Source organism: Archocentrus centrarchus, chromosome 5 (assembly GCF_007364275.1).
Source record: "Archocentrus centrarchus isolate MPI-CPG fArcCen1 chromosome 5, fArcCen1, whole genome shotgun sequence".
Lineage (NCBI taxonomy): Eukaryota > Metazoa > Chordata > Actinopteri > Cichliformes > Cichlidae > Archocentrus > Archocentrus centrarchus.
In genome coordinates this window covers 35,611,167-35,630,036 of record NC_044350.1, presented here as the reverse complement: position 1 = coordinate 35,630,036, position 18,870 = coordinate 35,611,167, and the positions used below count along the sequence as shown (strand labels likewise).

Below are 18,870 nucleotides of genomic sequence, written 5' to 3'. Positions count from 1 at the left end.
GGGCGCTGTTGCCTCATTAAATTAGGAAAACCGTCTTGAAGTGATGTAGGTCAAAAGGCGTAGAGTGGAGAGATTCCTGTGGCTCCACCAGCAGCTCAGCAGACACCAGCAGGGAGAGCCGAGCTTTTGCGCATGGTCAGTTTCACCTCGGTCCTCCTCTCTCTCCGTCCTCTTCACTCATCTTCATCCAGCAGCATCCATCTCTCCGGGTATCCACGGCCGTCTGATTCCTGCCTAGTCGCGACATCAGCACCAGGTAAGACCCCGTCGTCACTCCCATCACCCCCGCTCTCAGTCCTCCTGTCCCCTCCTCGGTGCCCCTGCTGGGGATCGATGCTTTTTTTCCGCGTTTGCTGGGATGCAGCGCGGGTGGATGCTCCCCGCCTGTGTGCCTGGATACCGACTCGTTTCCCGGTGTTTCCCTCCAGAGAAATCCGCACTCGACTCGCTGCCTGGCTGCGATGTTTCCCTCTGAATGCCATCATCGCGGACTCGGACTCTCCTTCCTCGTTTGGACCGCGTTATCTGCCGCCTGCTCGGGTAATGAAAAGCGTGTCAGTCGGTGTGGTGCTTATCTGCCCTGGTTCATCCTGACACCATCTACACACACACACGCGCGCGCACACACACAGGTCCCGGTTTTGGCAGTTTGGCGCATCGCAAGGTCACGGTGATGCTGGCGTCCAGCCACAGGGTGAAATGACGGCTTGCTCATGGGCACTCAGGTTCCCAGATGTGCTCCATCGAGGCCGGCTGTAGTGATAAATGGGAAGTGTGTCAGTGGGCTACTTTAGCCTGGAGCTCCCGGAGATTACAAACCGATCATGCGCCGCGTTTATGGAGCAGCAACAACGGCTCCGGACCGGCCGAGGACGCGCTCCAACAGGCGGCCGGAGAGGCTCCGGACCGGCCCGCTGTTCGGCTGGATTATTCCATCTGTGCTCCACAGAGGAGGGTAAAATACTCCCGGGGTTTTCTGCCTTTAATATTCCCGCACCTGTCACATCAGCACCTGTACGTTCATCTTTCTTCCAAAACATGGATACAAGCAGTAGTGGATTGTAACTTAGTACATTTACTCAAGTACTTGACTAATAGCAGTTTTAAAATACTACATTGTGTTTATTTATACTCTGGTGTATTTTGTTGCTGATACTGCACTTTTTACTCCATTACTACCAGGTACTTCTTATTTTACACATGATAATCTGTGAATACAGCTAATGCTGCCCAAATGTGCTGTTAAAGTGAATGAATCACTGATACTGTTCAGATATTTTCAAGTATGCTTTGCTGCAGAAACGTTAGTACTGCAGTACTATGCAAAAGTCCTGAGCCCCCCCCAGTGAACAGCTGAGGGATCAGCTGCAGCTCCTCCTTCAGCTCTGTGCTGGATTTGTTTCATGTTGACACGACTTCCAGCTGCTGCTGTTAGTTTTTAGGTCTGACACTCGTGTCCTCCACTCCATCAGTTTCCTGGGATTGTTTAAGGACACTCTCATCATGCCGGCTAACAGCTGTTTGGGAACCACCGGGTTGCTGCACAAATATGGTTTAATGCAGACAGATGGAGTTATCTTTGGCTTTTTTACAGATTCAGCTAAAGAAACAAGAACAAATGTGTTTTTGTGAGAAATAATAAATTGCCTCAAGATACCATTTAAACTGCTTCTTTGCTAAAGTGTCTTATGCACAGAGTTGTGAGTCTTTTTTTTATGCTTGAATGATTCATGGGTCAGCATTAAGAGGCCAAACAAACCAACCTGTGAGAGCTTCAGGAAGCTGCAGAGCTGCTGCTCAGAGCCACTTTAAACAAGTAGAAGAAAAGTGTGGAGAAAGGGGGAGAGGCTCAAGACTTTTGCACAGTGTTGTATTACTTATGTATGATTATAAGTTTAATTTAAGGACAGACTCTAAATACTTGTTTCAGCTCTTTGTAAAGCATCAGAGCAGTGTGAAACGATGTGCAGCGAGGAGGCTGAAAATCAGACTCTGTGTTTTCTACTCTGCTTCTATCCTGACTGCCTGTGAGGCTCCCACTTTGTGCTCCCTGTTCGTTAAAGACGTCATTATCCACTCGTTTTCCCCCTTTGGCTGATTGTGGCCGTGAACTAAAATCCGTTTCCTGCGTTGGAGCCGTGTAATGGAGACGACAGCCACAGCCCCTCTTTAATATTCACACCAGCTTGTGCCTGATAAGGATCACACTCGGAGCTCTGAGGTGTTAACCAGCACAGGGAGTCTGTTTATTCTCTGTGACATCACGTGTTAAAGACAGAAAATAACTGCAGTTCGTTTTAATCGCTCTTTTCTGCATCCTTGTACACATTCATCAGTTTGTTTAAATCAGGTGCAAACGTCTCTCTGCTTCAGGATTCAGCTGATTTGGGGTCTCAGCAGGAGAAGTGTCGGCACTGATGGCGATGGCAGAAGGAAGAAATGGGAATGAATAAACATGAAGGTGAGACGCTTGTGATTAAGGTGGGCTGGAGACCACACCTGCAGCAGAAACTCAGGTGATTTTACTGACGCAGAAGAAGAAGTGACATGGAATGATATTTCTGCCATAACTCACTGGAATTATTTCTGTGTTTGGCTGATCTCAGGTCAGAAGTGCACACGTGGGTCTCCCACAGTCTGAAGGCTTTTTATATGTAAAACCTGAGAAGCTTTCTCAGAAAAATGAAGTGACAGCAGAGATAAGATCTAACTAACTAGTTTATTTAGAGTCAGCAGCACTTACAGAGGGTAGGTTACAGGAACTGCAGTTTGTTAGGGAGCGTAAACATTGGAGTGTGGAACAGTGGAAAAAGGTCATGTGATCTGATGGGTCCACATCAATCCTGTTCTGGAGTGATGGACGCTTCAGAAAGAAGACGGGTGGATGAAGTGATGCACCCACCATGCCCAGGTGTGTTGCTTCAATTGGACAGGTGCAGGTTCAGCGATGTGAAGTCACTGAGTGACCAGGTTTTTGGTACAGGTGTGTTCCAAGATGAGTGCCGGGATTCTTCAGGGTCACGTTGGGAATTAGTGGTTCTGGGACAGTTTAGATCCAAACTCCACTCAGAATCTTTGTGCTGGAGAAAACTTGATGCAACCGTCCGACTCTCCCATCAATCCACAAATAAATGTTGTGACGTCCAAGCTTAATGAAACGATGCCCAAGCTGTCATCAAAGCTAAAGTTGCTGCAATCAGGCTTTATAGTGTGGCTTATTTTGGGCCGGGAGGTGGAGTACTACATGGACAAAAGTTCTGGGCTCCACCTCTTAGTCCTTGAATTCAGGTGTTTCCTGTTGCCACATGTGTAAAACAGCCGTCTGCCTTTGAAGCATTAATGAATGAATGGGTGGTTCTAAAGAGCTCATTAAACCTGAGGGTGGTTCTGTGACAGGATGCCACAGCTGCAGGAAGTCCGTTCATGGAATTTCCTCCATAATCAGCTGTATTATTGCAAAGTGGGAGCGTTCAGGAACCAGAGCAGCTCAGATTATGAAGTTACACACACTGACCAAAAGTCTCCACTGTAACTGCAGAGCTCCAACATCAGCACAACAACTGTGTGCTGGGAGCTTCATGGCTGAGCAGCTTCTGTAGTGTACAGTGCTGAGGCCAGGTACTTTTGTCCATATAATGTAACAAAGTAACAGAGATCTACTTAACCCTTTAACGTTCCGCGGCCCGATCAAGGGCCGTCGCGCAGAATTCTTAAATATACAGTCAAATTTCTCCGTCCCTATGTTGTCAAAACACACATACGAAACATTAAAAGAAAGCCACGGTTCTCCTCTTTCTAACCATGTATGCCATTGCCATGTACAAAAATCACAGCATATACAGCGCAGGGTATTGTAAGCTGATAGCCGAAACTAGTAATTTGACTTTCCTACCTTCGACCGCTCGTCTGGACTCCAAATCTTCATAATTCTCCACAAATTTGGCATCATTCTGTCCGTAACAGTCCAGTGAATATAATCCAATACATCCATGAGGTCAAAAACACGAGTCGTATCCACAAGGGCACCAAAAACAGAGCCTAAACTTTTCTTGAAAAAACGTAAACACTGTTTGTTGCCTCCTGTTAGCTGTGTAGCTGCCGATAGAGCCTCCATTTTGCTCCAAATCGGAAGCTCCGGGTTTTAGGCTTTGATTGACACCTAACTTGACCAACTGGGACACTCTGACGGCTGTCTGTAGCAAGGAATAGCCAATGAGTGTCACAGACTAGCACAAGCTCCTGCCCACATTCTCATGACAACAGATCCAACCTATCAGCTCACAGAATAAAAATAACGCTACAGACGCTTAGCCAATGAAATTCTGAACACGTGGATGTATAGTTTGAGGGGTCTATGTTCTTTCTGTAAAACAGAGCATCCTTCGAATGACAGATTTGTGGTTTCAGGATTTCTGTGCGCTCATGTATAAAAGATGTTTTATGTGTGCTATTGCTGTTTTGATGGGTTTTTTTTGTTCAAAACATTGTCAAAACACAAAGAAAAGATTATAAAAGGCTATAGTGCCATGAAAAAACTCCAGTCAGAATCAGAATCAGAATCAGAATCAGAATCAGAAGGTTTTTATTGCCATATGGGTGAACAGGTTCACAGCATTAGGAAATTGCTGCGGTACTTCGTGCTTACAGAAAAAAAAAACAAATAAGTATAAAAACTATAAGACAATATACAAGTATACAAATTGCAAATATACAGAGATATTAGAGCTATAACTATAGCACAATATTACAAAATTACAAAATATACAGTGCAGAGACTAATTAAAAGATAGAAGAATGTAGACTATATTCCACTAATATGTACATCAGTGCAATCAGACAGGTGCATAGACATAGGGTCATCAGCGTTTGTGGAGGGTGGTGGTAACAGTCTTAGGGTTATTGTTCATGAGTCCAACAGCAGAGGGGAAGAAACTGTTCTTATGGCAGGAGGCTACGGTCCATACGGACCAGAACCTCCCGCCTGAGGGGAGAGGGTCAAAAAGTCTGTGCCCAGGGTGAGAGTGGTCGGCTGTGATCCGACCTGCACGCCCCAGTGTCCTGGAGGTGTACAGGTCCTGGAGAGATGGGAGGTTACAGCCAATCACCTTCTCAGCAGAGTGCACAACGCGCTGTAGTCTCTGTTTGTCCCTAGTGGTGGCTCCAGCGTACCACACAGTGATGGAGGAGGTGAGGATGGACTCAATGATGGCAGTATAGAACTGCACCATGGTCCTTGCTGGCAAGTTGAATTTCTTCAACTGCCGCAGGAAGTACATCCTCTGCTGGGCCTTTTTGACGACAGAGGTGATGGTGGGCTCCCACTTGAGGTCCTGGGTGATGGTAGTTCCCAGGAAGCGAAAAGAGTCCACTGTGGTGATGGGGGTGTCAGTCAGGATGATGGAGGGTAGAGGGGCTGTGTGCTTCCTAAAGTCCACTATAATCTCCACTGTCTTCTGGGCGTTCAGTACCAGGTTATTGTGGCTGCACCAGGACACCAGACGTTTGACCTCCATCCTGTAGGCCGACTCGTCCCCGTCTGAGATGAGTCCGATGAGAGTCATGTCGTCTGCAAACTTAATAAGCTTGACAGACTGGTGGTCAGAGGTGCAGCAGTTGGTATACAGGGAGTATACAGTCAAGTGTGTACCATGCCTTTGTAAACCGTGATGACTGACACAGAGAAAAGAACATGTAAAATAATAATGTGCCATGAGTATGTAAATAGTTTTATTTAATATTTTTATTTTAAATATAGTATGTATATAGTATATATAGTAATATTTGTGTGTTTATTAAAATGTTTGTTGACTATAGCACTGGTTTGGACTACTGTTTATAATGCACACGTTTAGTGTACTCTTTATTGCTTTTTATGATAAAATATGAATTTCTAAAACAGGGAGAGTGGCTTTGGCTCTATATTCTAATTCCTCTAAGTGTAAGCTTTCATTAGAGCCCTCATTGATGTCTGTAGGATGAAGCATTCAGAAGTTATTGCATATTTCAGGGTTGTCCAAGTGTCTCCAAAAATGTCACTCTGAAAAATGCACAACCCATACCTTATGGAATATGCTGTAAAATGCTCAATTTTACAGCTATTGCTTTCAAATTTGAAATGGGAATAGCCAAGACCTTATTCTTTGCAATCCTGATGTGTTTTAGTCCATAAGTACCAAATTCAACTGTCTAATCTCTTGTTTGTTTGTTTTTTTAATCTAGGCGAGAAAAAAAATCTTCAAATTTGTCTGTTCAAAAGAGAATAACTTTCTGATAGTTACACTTAGAGGAAATCTTACTTTTGTATTAAAAAATATAGAATGTTACCTCCGGATGAGCTCCGGATGAGCTGGAGGAGGTGGCTGGGGAGAGGGAAGCTTGGGCTTCTCTGCTTAGGCTTCTGCCCCCGCGACCCGGCCCCGGATAAGCGGAAGAAAATGGATGGATGGATGGAGAATGTTACCTTTCCAAAATGCCCAAGCTTTTTCACATAGTCCCAAGGGTTTAGGAACAGCTTTAACTTAAAAATTTGAGTAAATTCTTAGGCGTTTTTGACACAAAACCCCGGATTAAGATAACCAGGAAGTCAAATTTGTGAAATCTAGAATCTGTTTTACATGAATGTGCTGAGCTAAGCTGAGCTAACCTTGCATCTCTTTTGTAAGTCAGGTTGGGCTTTGTTGGGCTGTTTAACTCCTTTTCTATGTCATCAGTCATAAAACATTTATCTATTCAGTGAGGATGAAGCCGAGCGGAGGTCTGATGAAGACATGAATACATATCGATGGAGTCCTCTTTCAACGCCGTAGAGCTCCGGGAGCTGCGGGGGAGCGGAGGCCGGCGAGGCCCGACCCCAGCCTCGGCACCCTGGACGGCAGCCGTGGCTGGCCGTGCCGGTCGGGGCTTTGAGAACGCCTCCTACGAGCAGGACGAGGAGCAGGACCGCCGCCAGCAGGAGCAACAGCCCACCACCAGTTATCAGCCTCAGATGTCAGGAAACAGGAAGGTGAGCGTGGTGCGGTTTGGTGCTGTTACAGACATTTGTTTGGGGCGTTTTTAAAGCTGGAGCTTAAAACTTCAGCAGGCCTGATGTGACCTCAGCACTGAGCAGATTCACAGAGTGAACTACCTATCCAACAATGATGTAACCTTTCTAATCTAATCTGAGCCTAATCTAAGGTTACTCTGAGGCTAATCTGAGCCCAATCTAAGGCTAATCTGATCCTAATCTAAGGCTAATCTAAAGATAATCTGAGTTAATCTAAGGCTAATCTGATCCTAATCTAAGGCTAATCTAAAGATAATCTGAGTTAATCTAAGGCTAATCTGATCCTAATCTAAGGCTAATCTAAAGATAATCTGAGCCCAATCTAAGGCTAATCTGATCCTAATCTAAGGCTAATCTAAAGTTAATCTGAGCCCAATCTAAGGCTAATCTGAGCCTAATCTAAAGCTAATCTGAGGGTATTCTGAGCCAGAGTTATAATAGTTTTGGATTTTACATTATAGTTTAGTTTTAGTTAGTTTTTACTTTTTTTTCTCTAATTCAGTTAGTTTTAATTCGTTTTCAGAGTGGTTTTTCTCGTTTTTATTAGTTTTTATTTTTGGTTTCATGCTTAGTTTTAGTTAGTTTCAGTTAGTTTCAGTATTAGTTTTAGTATTTTCATACCTGATCAGGTGCAAGATTCAAGGCGCAAAAGTGACTATTGTGTAATGAAAACTTGACAAAAGATACAGTTTACAGAAATATAGTCAACAACCAACTGTTCACAAGACATGCTAAATTTGTGTATTATTAAGGACACACATGAACATCAACAGGGAGAAACAAAGAAAAACATGAACTCCCAAACTCAATAAATTCTACAATAAACTCCACAATAAACTTCAGCATCAGTGCAGCAGATTAATAACACCTACATGTGGTGTTAAACAAAAACAAACTCTTTGAAGGAGTCAAAGCTCAAATCCAGCTGCATCCTGATGTTCTCACCACCTGAAGCTGCTTCTGTTTTGGAGCTAGCTTGGTTAGATGCTCGCTAATTAAACCTGCAGGGTCTTTGCGGCCTCTGTACACAACCTACAGAAGTTGCCGACCTCATGTCCGCATTTATGCTTGTGTAGCTGGATTGTGTGTGTTAATTACCTTGTGGTCGTGTGCAGGTGTTTGTACTCAAAGAACCTCCATACGGGACTCTGCCGCTTTCTCGGCAGACCGCAGCCATTACTTTGCGGACCAGCGCGGTGAGCGCACGCACATGCGCACTCACACAGTTGTCCTGTGGCGCTCCCAGCTTAAACTCCGAGAGCGGAAACAATGATTTCATATCAATCCACAAGGCTTAAAATGAAAGTCAGTTTATCGATAATTTCAGTTAGTTTTAGTTAGTTTTGTAAACTCACAATTCAGTTTTAATTAGTTATCGTTTTTTCCTTTTAATTATAGTTTTTATTTATTTCAGTTAACGACAATGTTTTTCCAATTTCAGTTTTCGTTATTTCGTTCGTTTTCGTTAACTATAATAACCCTGTTCTGAGCCTAATCTAAGGTTAATCTGAGGCTAATCTGAGCCTAATCTAAAGCTAATCTGAGTCCAATCTAAGGCTAATCTGAGCCTAATTGGAACCTAATCTGATCTAAGGCTAATCTGAGCCTAATCTAAGGCTAATCTGAACCTAATCTGAGACTAATCTAAAGCTAATCTGAGCCTAAGATAAGGCTAATGTGAGCCTAATCTGAGGATAATCTGAGCCAGTGATGAGTTCACGGAGCTCAGCTTTTACTGAGACACACAGATTATGTCAGGTCATCGTGTTGCTGTCTTTCCTCCACTCTGGCTCTAATTCATTGCTCTCATTGACCTCTGACCTCCACAGTTTGCGCTGCATTCTTTTCTTCTTCCTCATTCTTTCCTTACTCCCTTTTCTTTACTATCGCTTCCTTTCTTCCTTCCCTTTTTTCACATCTTTCCTTCTTTCCTTTTTTTCTTGTTTTCTTCCACCTCCTGTCCATTATTCATGCCTTCATTTGTTCCCGCCTTCATTTTTTCTATTTGCCTCTCTTTTGTCCTTCCTTCCTTCTTGTTGTTTTAATTTCATATTTTTTCCTCCTATAATCTTTGTTCTCTTTCTTTTATTCCTTCTCTCCTGCTTCCATCATGTTCATTACTGAATTTATTTCATCCTTTATTCCCCTTTTTTCTCATTTCTATATTTTTCTCTCCTCCATTCCCTTCTTTTCTTGTTTCCTTCTTTCCTTTCTTGTAGCAGCATCATCAGGAGATATCACCCCAGTCGTATGATGAGGAGGAAGGAGGTGCAGGAGCGGGCGGAGGTCAGGAGGACGGTCAGGACTTCACCGAATACCGCCATGTTGATGACCACACGGCGGATTACGGTTTCATCTTGGCACTGGTCTTCCTCGTGAGTGGGATCGTCCTTGTGGTCATCGCCTACACCATCCCACGGGAGCCCAAAGTTGACCCGGACTCGATTTCGGCGCGGCAGATGGAGAAGCTGGAGATGTACTACGCCCAGCTGGGCTCCCACCTGGACAAGTGCATCATCGCAGGGCTGGGCCTGCTGACTCTGGGGGGGATGTTCCTGTCAGTGCTGCTCATGGTGTCCATCTGCCGGGGCGAGATGTACCGACGGAGGGCGGCATTCGTTCGACCCAAGAGGACTTACGGCTCCATCAACCTGAGGATGAAGCAGTTGTCGACGGGAGAGGCGGGAGGAGGTGAGGGCGGGGATGGAGGTGAGGAGTTTCTGGTGGAATGTGCAGAGACGCGGAATAACGTGCATCCAGAGCCGAACCGGGACTCCAAATCAGAACCAGGACCAAGCAAAAACCCTCCTCCTCCTCTTCCTGCTGCTGCTTCTTCAGCTGCTGTACCTGGAGTCAACTAGCTCCGCCCTCTGCCTTCCTCTGTGCGAGCTCCCAGGTGCATTGTGGGGGTTCAGGTCACCCATTTGTGCTGTGGCGAGCTTTAACCTGGCCTGTAGGGATAAGGGATATTTATTCTGACCAATCACGAGGGACGTATGACTTTACCTGACAGGGCTCGACTGGGTGGAAGATGAGAGGTAAGCCTGTGGCGTGTGGATAAGAGCACATATGGACATTAATCAAAGATTAAGATTTAAATTTGAATCCTAGTATATTAATCAGAGTCCTACAATATAAAGCACATTATGATAAAAAACATTGCAGAAAGTAAGATGAACGTTTTATTGTGAAAATTCTTTATCAATATTTAAATGCAGCCATATCTTACAGCAGGTTCACCTTAACACACGTACTGGGATCACAGTCTGACCCACTTTACAGCCACAAAAACACACAACAAGAGGCAACAGTTTGGAAAGTGTGACATTTTCACTCAGCTTCAGCCATCACTGCAGATCAACCACCCAAACCCTAAAATCCAGATGTTCAGCTTAAACCTGCATGAAGCAAAATGAGTGACTGATCAGGAGAATGAAACAGCTGCCTTTTAGCTCCTTTTAGCTCCTTTTAGCTCCTTTTTAGCTCTTTTTAGCGGCTTGTTTTGGTTCCCTGGCTGCTCGAATGAAGGGTTAGGATCGTGGTTTAATCAGAGGATTCGAGCTCGAAAGGTTCTCGTTTGGTTCCTTCTGATATTTCTGCAGCTTTATCCTCATTATATTCTGACACAGTTATTTTTATCTCATGATTTTAGGATCACTGTAGCCGATGTTTATACTGTTTTTTCTTTAACATTATGAATATTTTTCATCCATTATTCCCTCTCGTAGCTCAGTGTTTGGTCTCTAGCAGCTCGTTCAGCAGCTGTGTGTCTGTCACAGTGAGCTGTGAGATTTTGTGCTCACTGCACAAACTTCTTATGTGGGTGTTTCTTTGGCTTCGAGCCTCCACAGCTGGAGGCTCGGCTCACGCTGTGAGGCAGGAGACGTGCATCAGGACGGCGTTTGGTTGGTGCAGCTCAGTAAACAGCAGGCTCACTGGCTTTGTCTGCACAAACTCTCTTAAACTGGGAGTTCATTTATTGTGTTTTCCAGGTAAAAATCGCTGAGCTGTAACGTCACACATGCACTGAGTGTTGTTTGTGTCTTTGTTGGTGCTTTTTTACTAGAGGCAACAAAAATCCACAGGGAACCTTTAAGCCATCAAATATTGATCCTCTTATTGGGCTCCAAAGTCCAGAATCCATCTGTGTGTAAGCACCGACACACACACACACACACACACACACACACACACACACACACACACACACACTGCTGCTTTCTCTCATCGTCTCAGAAAATGGCAGCCCAGTGAGCAATACACTAACACTCTGTGCATTATCTGAGCACTCTGACTTCAGCTCACTCACAGCAGCTGTTTGCGCCCCCTTGTGGTCAGAACATTGCTTGATGCAGCTTTAACATTTGGCCTTTTAAGGTGTTTGGCTGGATGCACCGAGAGGTAGGAGGTGGTGATGAGAGGCTGGCAGGTGCAGAAGTGAAATGAGTCACCATTTAGAGGGTGATATTACCCACAAACCATTGCATCAGGAGTCCAAGAGCAGTCGACAGTAACGATTTCCTGTGTTTGTTTTCCTGAGTGGATCTTGGTGGAAATTGCTGCTAGTTAATCTCAGAGGAAACTAGATGCAGGGAAATGATGGGTTCACATCGCGGAGCATCTCCACAAACTGACGTTCAACTGGAGTTAAATTAATTTTTAACAAAACCCAAAAACAGGAAACGTGTGAAAGTCGACTCCTGTTTTAATAAGTGTACGGTCACATGTGCTGTGGCTCCTGCTGCATCATCCAAAACTGTTGCCTCATGCTTTCTGTAAGCATCACCTCCACAGCATAAAGTCTGAGACATCATATCCATGTAAACCTGTGCCGGACTTACAGACTTTATGGCTTCTTTTAATGTCAGAATGAGCTTCATAGGAGCAGTTCGTATAATCAGTGGTGGAGAAAAGCTTCAGAGTGTTACTGTTAGTGTATGAGCAGGTTCAGGCCTCAGCTTTGGTCTGTATGAAGGCTCAGAGAGGGGGTGTCAGAAGCTCCACTCACCTGCTGTTGTTTGCAGGGGGCAGCCAATCAGGGGAGAGAATAAATGATTGTTTTTGAGCGCTGACTCAAAGGTGTAAAAATATGAGGCAGGATATGAGCGTATAGTAAATGTAATAGTAAATGTGTACAGTGCAGATGGCCTGTTGCCATTTTGCTTACATGTACAAACTTCATGAAGAAGAAGTGATCCATTATTTGTTTGTATGAATTCATCTTATTTAAAGTTCATGTTCGAGCTCTGATTGTGTTTACATAGTTTTATTTATGATGGTCTCTATAAACAGTCTGCATGAACTGGTCCCACAAAACTGACCAGTATCCCCGTTAGCAGATGAACCAGTGGCTTCTTAGATTTTATCGTTAGCACCAACACAACATCCACCCATTTTCTTCCCTTTATCCAGTCCAGGGTCCCGGGGAGGGGGGCTGGAGCCTGTCCCATCAGTCACAGTCTGTCACAGGGCTAACACATAGAGACAGACGACCATTCACACTCTCATTCATTCACTCAGCAGCCTGACCCTGTCTGTAACAGCAGCTGTCAGATGAATGCAGTACAGGTTGAAGTAAAACCCTTCACTGAAAGGAAAGTACCTCAGAGTTATACTTTAAGTGTAGTTAGCTCCACTCCACCACTGATTATAACCTGTGGAAACATTAAACATGATAAAAAGCTGAAATCATCTTTAAAAAGAAGAAACTTAAAAGTGACTTGTGGGTGTTTTTGAGTGGAATGAACCTTTAATGACACCACTTACCTGTATTATATGTACACTGATGTTATTTATGCCATGTAAGGATACAATATGCCTTAATGAGTAAACACCGGCACTGTACATTGTGTATACACTGATATTATTATGCTAATGTATTACAGTCTGTATAGTGAGCCAGTTAGCCAAGGGTAATGTAGCCACACACACACACACACACACACACACACACACACACACACACACACACACACACACAGAGTCCATCTCAGCTGTTTCTGAGCTTTTGTAAATATAACCTGCAGACATGCAGGACGTGAAGGACCTTCAGAAGCTGCCGCTCGAAAAACAAAGTGATCACATCAAATAAACCAACTTCTTTCTGTCAGCAGCAACTTCGTCAAACAGTAATTAATGCTGCAAATCATTAACCCCATCATAACCCCATCAGGTCTGACCCCTCACAGGAGGAAGGGCAAAAACAAAAGGGGGAAATGTAGTTCACGAAGGTTGTTAGCAGACTTAATCATTCTTTTCTACTTGATTCTGAAGACCTGGGAGAACAACCATATTTGGATAGCACAGGGTTAGGGGAGGGGTGCTTATTACTGATAGTGCATTGTTAGGGGAGGGGTGCTTATTATTGAAGAGATAGCAAGGGGTCATGGGAGGGGTGCTTATTATTGATGAGATAGCACAGGGTTATGGGAGGGGTGCTTATTACTGATAGCACACGGTTAGGGGAGGGGTGCTTATTATTGAAAAAATGGCACAGGTTTAGAGGAGGGGTGCTTATTACTGATGAGATGGCACAGGGTTAGCAGAGGGGTGCTTATTACTGACAGCACACGGTTAGGGGAGGGGTGCTTATTATTGAAGAGATGGCACAGGTTTAGAGGAGGGGTGCTTATTACTGATGAGATGGCACAGGGTTAGCGGAGGGGTGCTTATTACTGATAGCACAGAGTCAGGGGAGGGGTGCTGATTGGCTGGTTTGATGTTTGTTCCAAACCAAAACACGTTCCCAGATAAATATTTATTTGTATGTCAGAGAAATAAATTTCTGTCTGGGAACTGAAAACAGGAGTTTGAGGCTTTTTAGCTTCAAACACGACACAAACAACAATAAATTAATTACGTTATTGGTAATTAATTAATTAATGTTGAAATATCATTGAAATATCGTTGAAATATCGTTTGCTCCATGAATCCTGATTATTGAAATAATCACACGTTTAAAATCATAAAAACTATAAACGAGCATGAAGGTTCATATCAGACCTGTCGGCTAATCAGTTATGACTTAATTTACATGCTGATAATTGTTTAATTTTACATGAATTATTCCACTGAGTGATTACAAATGCATGGTGACACAAATATTATTAAAATATTATAATAATATTAAAAACAGCTGGTAGCTGCTGCAGGTATGAGAATATATTTAGTGTATCTGTTTTACTAGGATGTCCTGCTGAGGTGCTGTAACGCTGTAAAACAGACGTTTGTGGGTTTGGTCCTCTGCTGCTGAAGTGCCCTTGAGTAGAAACAGATCTCTGGCTGCATTCGTGTGTATGAGAGGGTGATTCCCATCCTCCGGTGCGGCTGGGAGCCGCCCCGCCTCCTCCTCGCCCCCTGCTTGTGTCGGTGCGAGCACAACCAAAGACGCACAACAGGCTGACAAGTTCCTGATTACACCTCAAATCCTGGAATAATGATTAATCTCCCCTTCAAGTTCATCTTCTCAGGGACCTCGGACCGCAGACGCCCTGAACACTTTATTCACTCTGTGCTCTATGATGCTGACAGCTGCTGGGTTTTCTTACTGTGAAAAACTAACATAACTAAATTAAATGTATTCATTTTCCTGTTAGTAACATGCAGTTCTGTATAGTCATCCATGCAGGGCTGCAGTCACGTTCAGCCTCATCAAACCCAGTAACAAAGATACAAACTCATTCCTGCTGCAGACACAGTCACAGACAGCTACATGGAGATGAAGGTTTCGGCCGCTGCAGCATCATATAAGCAGAACTCTGAAGTGCAAAGGTCAAAGTGTCCCTTCATCATGATTGTGCAGCGTTGGGAACAGGCTGAAGCTTTCTTTGTTCTGTGTGGATGAAGCAGAGCGGAGGGAAGGAGGAGCGGGCGAGGCGATGCTGCAGAGTCGCTGGGTGACGTGAGGTGATTCTTGAAGAGGCGGATTTTCAGCTTAGTGGGGAAGACGAGGAGTGACTCCGCATGAGTACTTTGAATGACACATTCATGTTTCCCCACTGGCATCGAGAATAAAAAGGCCGGGATTAAGGTTTTAACAAGCAGGGGGAGCGTCTGAAGCTGCCTCTCATCGGGGCAGAAAGAGATCAGGTCCTTGTTAGTGTGTGTGTGTGTGTGTGTGTGGGGGGCACAGCAGGAGAAACACAACGTGATTGTTGGTGCTTCACACCGAGCTGGGAGGAGAACACTCGAGAGGGTTTTTAGTTTGGTTACATGGATGCAGTCAGGTGGGGAGCACAGAGGGAGACACGTAAAACTTAGAGCTCATTTCAGTCTCCTGAATTTTATCAGCTGCATGTGAAAATGGAGGAAACAGCAGCAGAAACTGACGCGTCCTCTTTGTAATGTTAGCTGCAGGTTAGAAATAAGATGGTTGATCCATGAGGCAAAGAAAAAAGACTGCTGTCAGTTTCTCTTCTGCATGATTTCAGTTTGAGGCATTTAAATGACATAAAATTGCTGAGCTGCTGGAAGAAAAACACCATAAATAAAACGCAGACTCTGAAACCAGCAGAAGACGCTCTCGAGTTCTGAAACTGAGTCACTCAGTCATTGGTGCGACTCAGAGCTTTGCAGCTGCACAGCTGCGTCACCAGGGGGCAGTGTCAAAAATAACTTTTGATGCTGGCTAAATGTGTTTGTGCTTTTGGTGCTCTTTGTGACTGCTGGAGCCATGAATTCATCAGGAAACTGTCTGCAGAGGGTAGCAGGAGGGTCATTTTATTATTTATATAGCGCCAAATCACAACAAACAGTCTCCTGAAGGCGCTTTGTATTGTAGATAAAGCCCCTCCAATATTACAGAGAAAACCCAACAGTCTAAACGACCCCCTATGAGCAGCACTTGGTGACAGTGGGAAGGAAAAACTCCCTTTAACAGGAAGAAACCTCCAGCAGAACCAGGCTCAGGGAGGGGGGGTCATCTGCTGAGGGGGGAGAGAGACAGAGATTAATAATAACTAATGATTAAATGCAGAGTGGAGTATAAACAGAGTAAATAAGGTGAATGAAAAGAAGTCTGTGATATCAGCCTGAGAGAAGGATGCAGGTGGAATCGGGAAAGATGAGATGAACTCATGGTGAGCATTATCTTTATTATCTGAAGTGGCTCACAGGACTGCATCTATTGGCATTTTAATGGTATTTATTGGTGCAGTGAGGTCACATGTAAATGCACGATGATTTAAAAGGAGAGCAGAAGAAGACATAAAGATGGAGGATGTGAGCCTTTGAAAAGTGTAAAACTGTTTCACGTCCTCTGTGACGTCTTTGTGAAGACCGAACACGAGCACTTTGACCGAAGACGTGAGAGAAAATCAATCTTTATTCTGCCGGCACCGCCATGACTCAGTTACCATAGAAATAGTCTATTTATATCAGGACTGTTGGCAGAGCAGCGCTCGGATGTCGTGAAAGTCCTTGTGAGGACACGATAGAGGACACAGTGTCTCACAGTCTCCTGAAACCTCCGACTCTCAATCCAGAAGAGGAGCTGCACACTCAGCCTCTGTGGGAATAAATAAATTAGACTTTTTTTAACATTTTCCAAGAATCGGAGCATGGATTCGCTCCAGGCCAAGAGGAGAGTTTAGCTGAGCAGTCAGAACTTTAAATGCAGAGCAGACAAAAAGCTCTGCTGTGCTAATGAATAAAACATCAGCGCTTCCACTTTCTTAAATTTCATTTTGTTCCCATATGAGACGTACTCGTCCTTTGATGAGGCCTGAGCAGTGTTTACATGCTGCTACAGCAGGAAACATCCCTCTGAATAAAAGGAGCCTCAAAGAAAAATCAACCCCTCACAGCACAACAAAGAAAGCATAATGTGATGATGGGTCTTTGGCTGGTATAATGTTCCCTGGATCCACTGAGTTAGGATCATGTTGGCGGCCGGCACCATTAAATGTGCAGAATCAGCTGGTAGCTGTCAGTTCTTTGTTTCTGTGGAACCAGCTTCCAGCTTGGATTCAGGAGACAGACACCCTCTCTATTTTTAAGATTAGGCTTAAAACTTTCCTTTATGATAAAGCTTATAGTTAGGGCTGGATCAGGTGACCCTGAACCATCCCTTAGTTATGCTGCTATAGGCCTAGTCTGCTGGGGGGTTCACATAATGCACTGTTTCTCATTCACCTTATTTACTTTGTTTATACTCCACTCTGCATTTAATCATTAATTGATATTAATCTCTGGCTCTCTTCCACAGCATGTCTTTCTCTCCCCTCAGCCCAACCGGTCGCGGCAGATGACTGCCCCTCCCTGAGCCTGGTTCTGCTGGAGGTTTCTTCCTGTTAAAAGGGAGTTTTTCCTTTCCACTGTCGCCAAGTGCTGCTCATAGGGGGTCGTTTTGACTGTTGGGTTTTTTCTGTATTATTGTAGGGTCTTTACCCACAATACAAAGCACCTTGAGGCGACAGTTTGTTGTGATTTGGCGCTATATAAATAAAATTGAATTGAATTGAATTGAATTTCTGCGCTCATGGATGTTGAGACGAGTGCTGGATGAACGTGACGCTGTAGGATACACCCTGACTTCAGTTATAGTGTCAGCGGTTTGGCCGTCACCATGTTAGCTTCTCTGGAGAGAAAAGCTTGTAGAGGAGCAGAGCTGCAGACGCCGGCTACGTCACAGGCTGAAACTCACCGACCTCTGACCTGTGCGCCACACCAAGAAGCAGCTACAGCACAAACAAGCTGAAGAGGTCCAGGTCAGTGGGAGAAGGTGAAGCCTAGCAGACAGCTATTGGCTGGAGCTGCAGGTGTCGGCAGCGCCACCACAGACTTCGGGCCTGACTGGTATCCAGATCCGTGAGCTGGAACGTGAAGATGTTCTGATCGAGGAAAATATCCAGTTTCTGTATCCGGCTGTAAACACGTTTATTCCTGCTGGAGCGTTTTTACCTGGAAGTCTGTGGGACTGACTCACCTTGGAAGCGGCCTCCAGTGGACATTTAGAGGAACTGCAGTTTTTCTTTGCCGTTTTTCTTCTTCTTGGTTTCGTTTTTCAGCCCTTGATTGAAAATCGAGAGGATTCTGTGTCTGTGGCCTCACTGAGAGGATGTCCAGAGTCTGTTCTTTAAGGAACAGATTATTAAAACCGCTGCTGATTAATTGGTTCACTGTGGTAGAATATGTTTCCTTTTTTGTCAAGAAATCATTTACATCTGTACTTCTTTGTATTTGGCGACATGGCTCTGGTTCCAAACAGGCACAGAACAGAAACGCGTCCGAGAGAATAGAAACAATAGAGACAATCGAGTGTGACAGGGATTAAGTGAGGAGGTGGGTTTCAAAGCAGCTTGCAGAGGCACATTGACTATGTGCAGGCCAAAGCAGCTTAAATATCACCTTGAAATGCCTCTGCAGGTATCGTGGGGTATTATCTAAACCCGTCGTGGTGCCGGGTTTTGAGTTTGATTCTTTTCTGGTTTGAGACTGGTTCGTGTCCAGGGTCTGTATGATTTGGTCCTTTGCTGTGTCTCTGTGGGATCTGTTCTTGGTTGTGTTTTGTTTGTATTCTCAGGTTTTCTCAGTTTAGTTTCACCTTCCTTTGCTTTCTTGTGTCTCTTTGCAATGATTGTCTTTGTCCTTGTTGGTTACTTCTTGTCTTATTTTGATAGTCTCTCATCCCCTGTGATTAGCATCAGCTGTTCTCCTGTTTCCTCTCCCCTCGTTAGCTGCTGTGTATTTATTGTGTGTCTTCCTTTGTCGTCCTGCTCCCTGTTCCGTGGGTTTCCCTGGAGTCCGTTTGTTTTGCTCCTGCCTCGCTCTGCCTGTCTTTGTGCTCCCGCTGGGTTTTAAGTCCTGGCTCCAGGTTGGGGTCCTGC

The 18,870-nt window shown here is 44.5% G+C and overlaps 1 protein-coding gene and 1 long non-coding RNA gene across 2 annotated transcripts; one reads left to right on the top strand and one right to left on the bottom strand.

Moving 5' to 3' along the window:
- Positions 1-214: 214 nt before the first annotated feature.
- tmem74b (transmembrane protein 74B) lies at positions 215-9,986 on the top strand. The gene is made up of 4 exons (XM_030729533.1): positions 215-256; positions 2,374-2,461; positions 6,734-7,003; positions 9,265-9,986. The coding sequence occupies exons 3-4, from the start codon at positions 6,782-6,784 to the stop codon at positions 9,904-9,906; spliced, it is 864 nt and encodes a 287-aa protein (XP_030585393.1). The 5' UTR covers positions 215-256; positions 2,374-2,461; positions 6,734-6,781; the 3' UTR covers positions 9,907-9,986.
- On the bottom strand, positions 6,207-6,556 carry LOC115780376 (uncharacterized). Its single transcript, XR_004019972.1, has 2 exons — positions 6,461-6,556; positions 6,207-6,324 (listed from the first exon to the last, which is right to left on the bottom strand). It is a non-coding gene; the product is annotated as an uncharacterized LOC115780376 (long non-coding RNA).
- Positions 9,987-18,870: the final 8,884 nt, after the last annotated feature.

Excerpts from the sequence above, each read along its gene's own strand:
- tmem74b (XM_030729533.1), top strand. The coding sequence starts at position 6,782 with ATGGAGTCCTCTTTCAACGCCGTAGAGCTCCGGGAGCTGCGGGGGAGC. Across the intron at positions 7,004-9,264 it reads AGATGTCAGGAAACAGGAAG|CAGCATCATCAGGAGATATC; the intron begins GTGAGCGTGGTG and ends CCTTTCTTGTAG.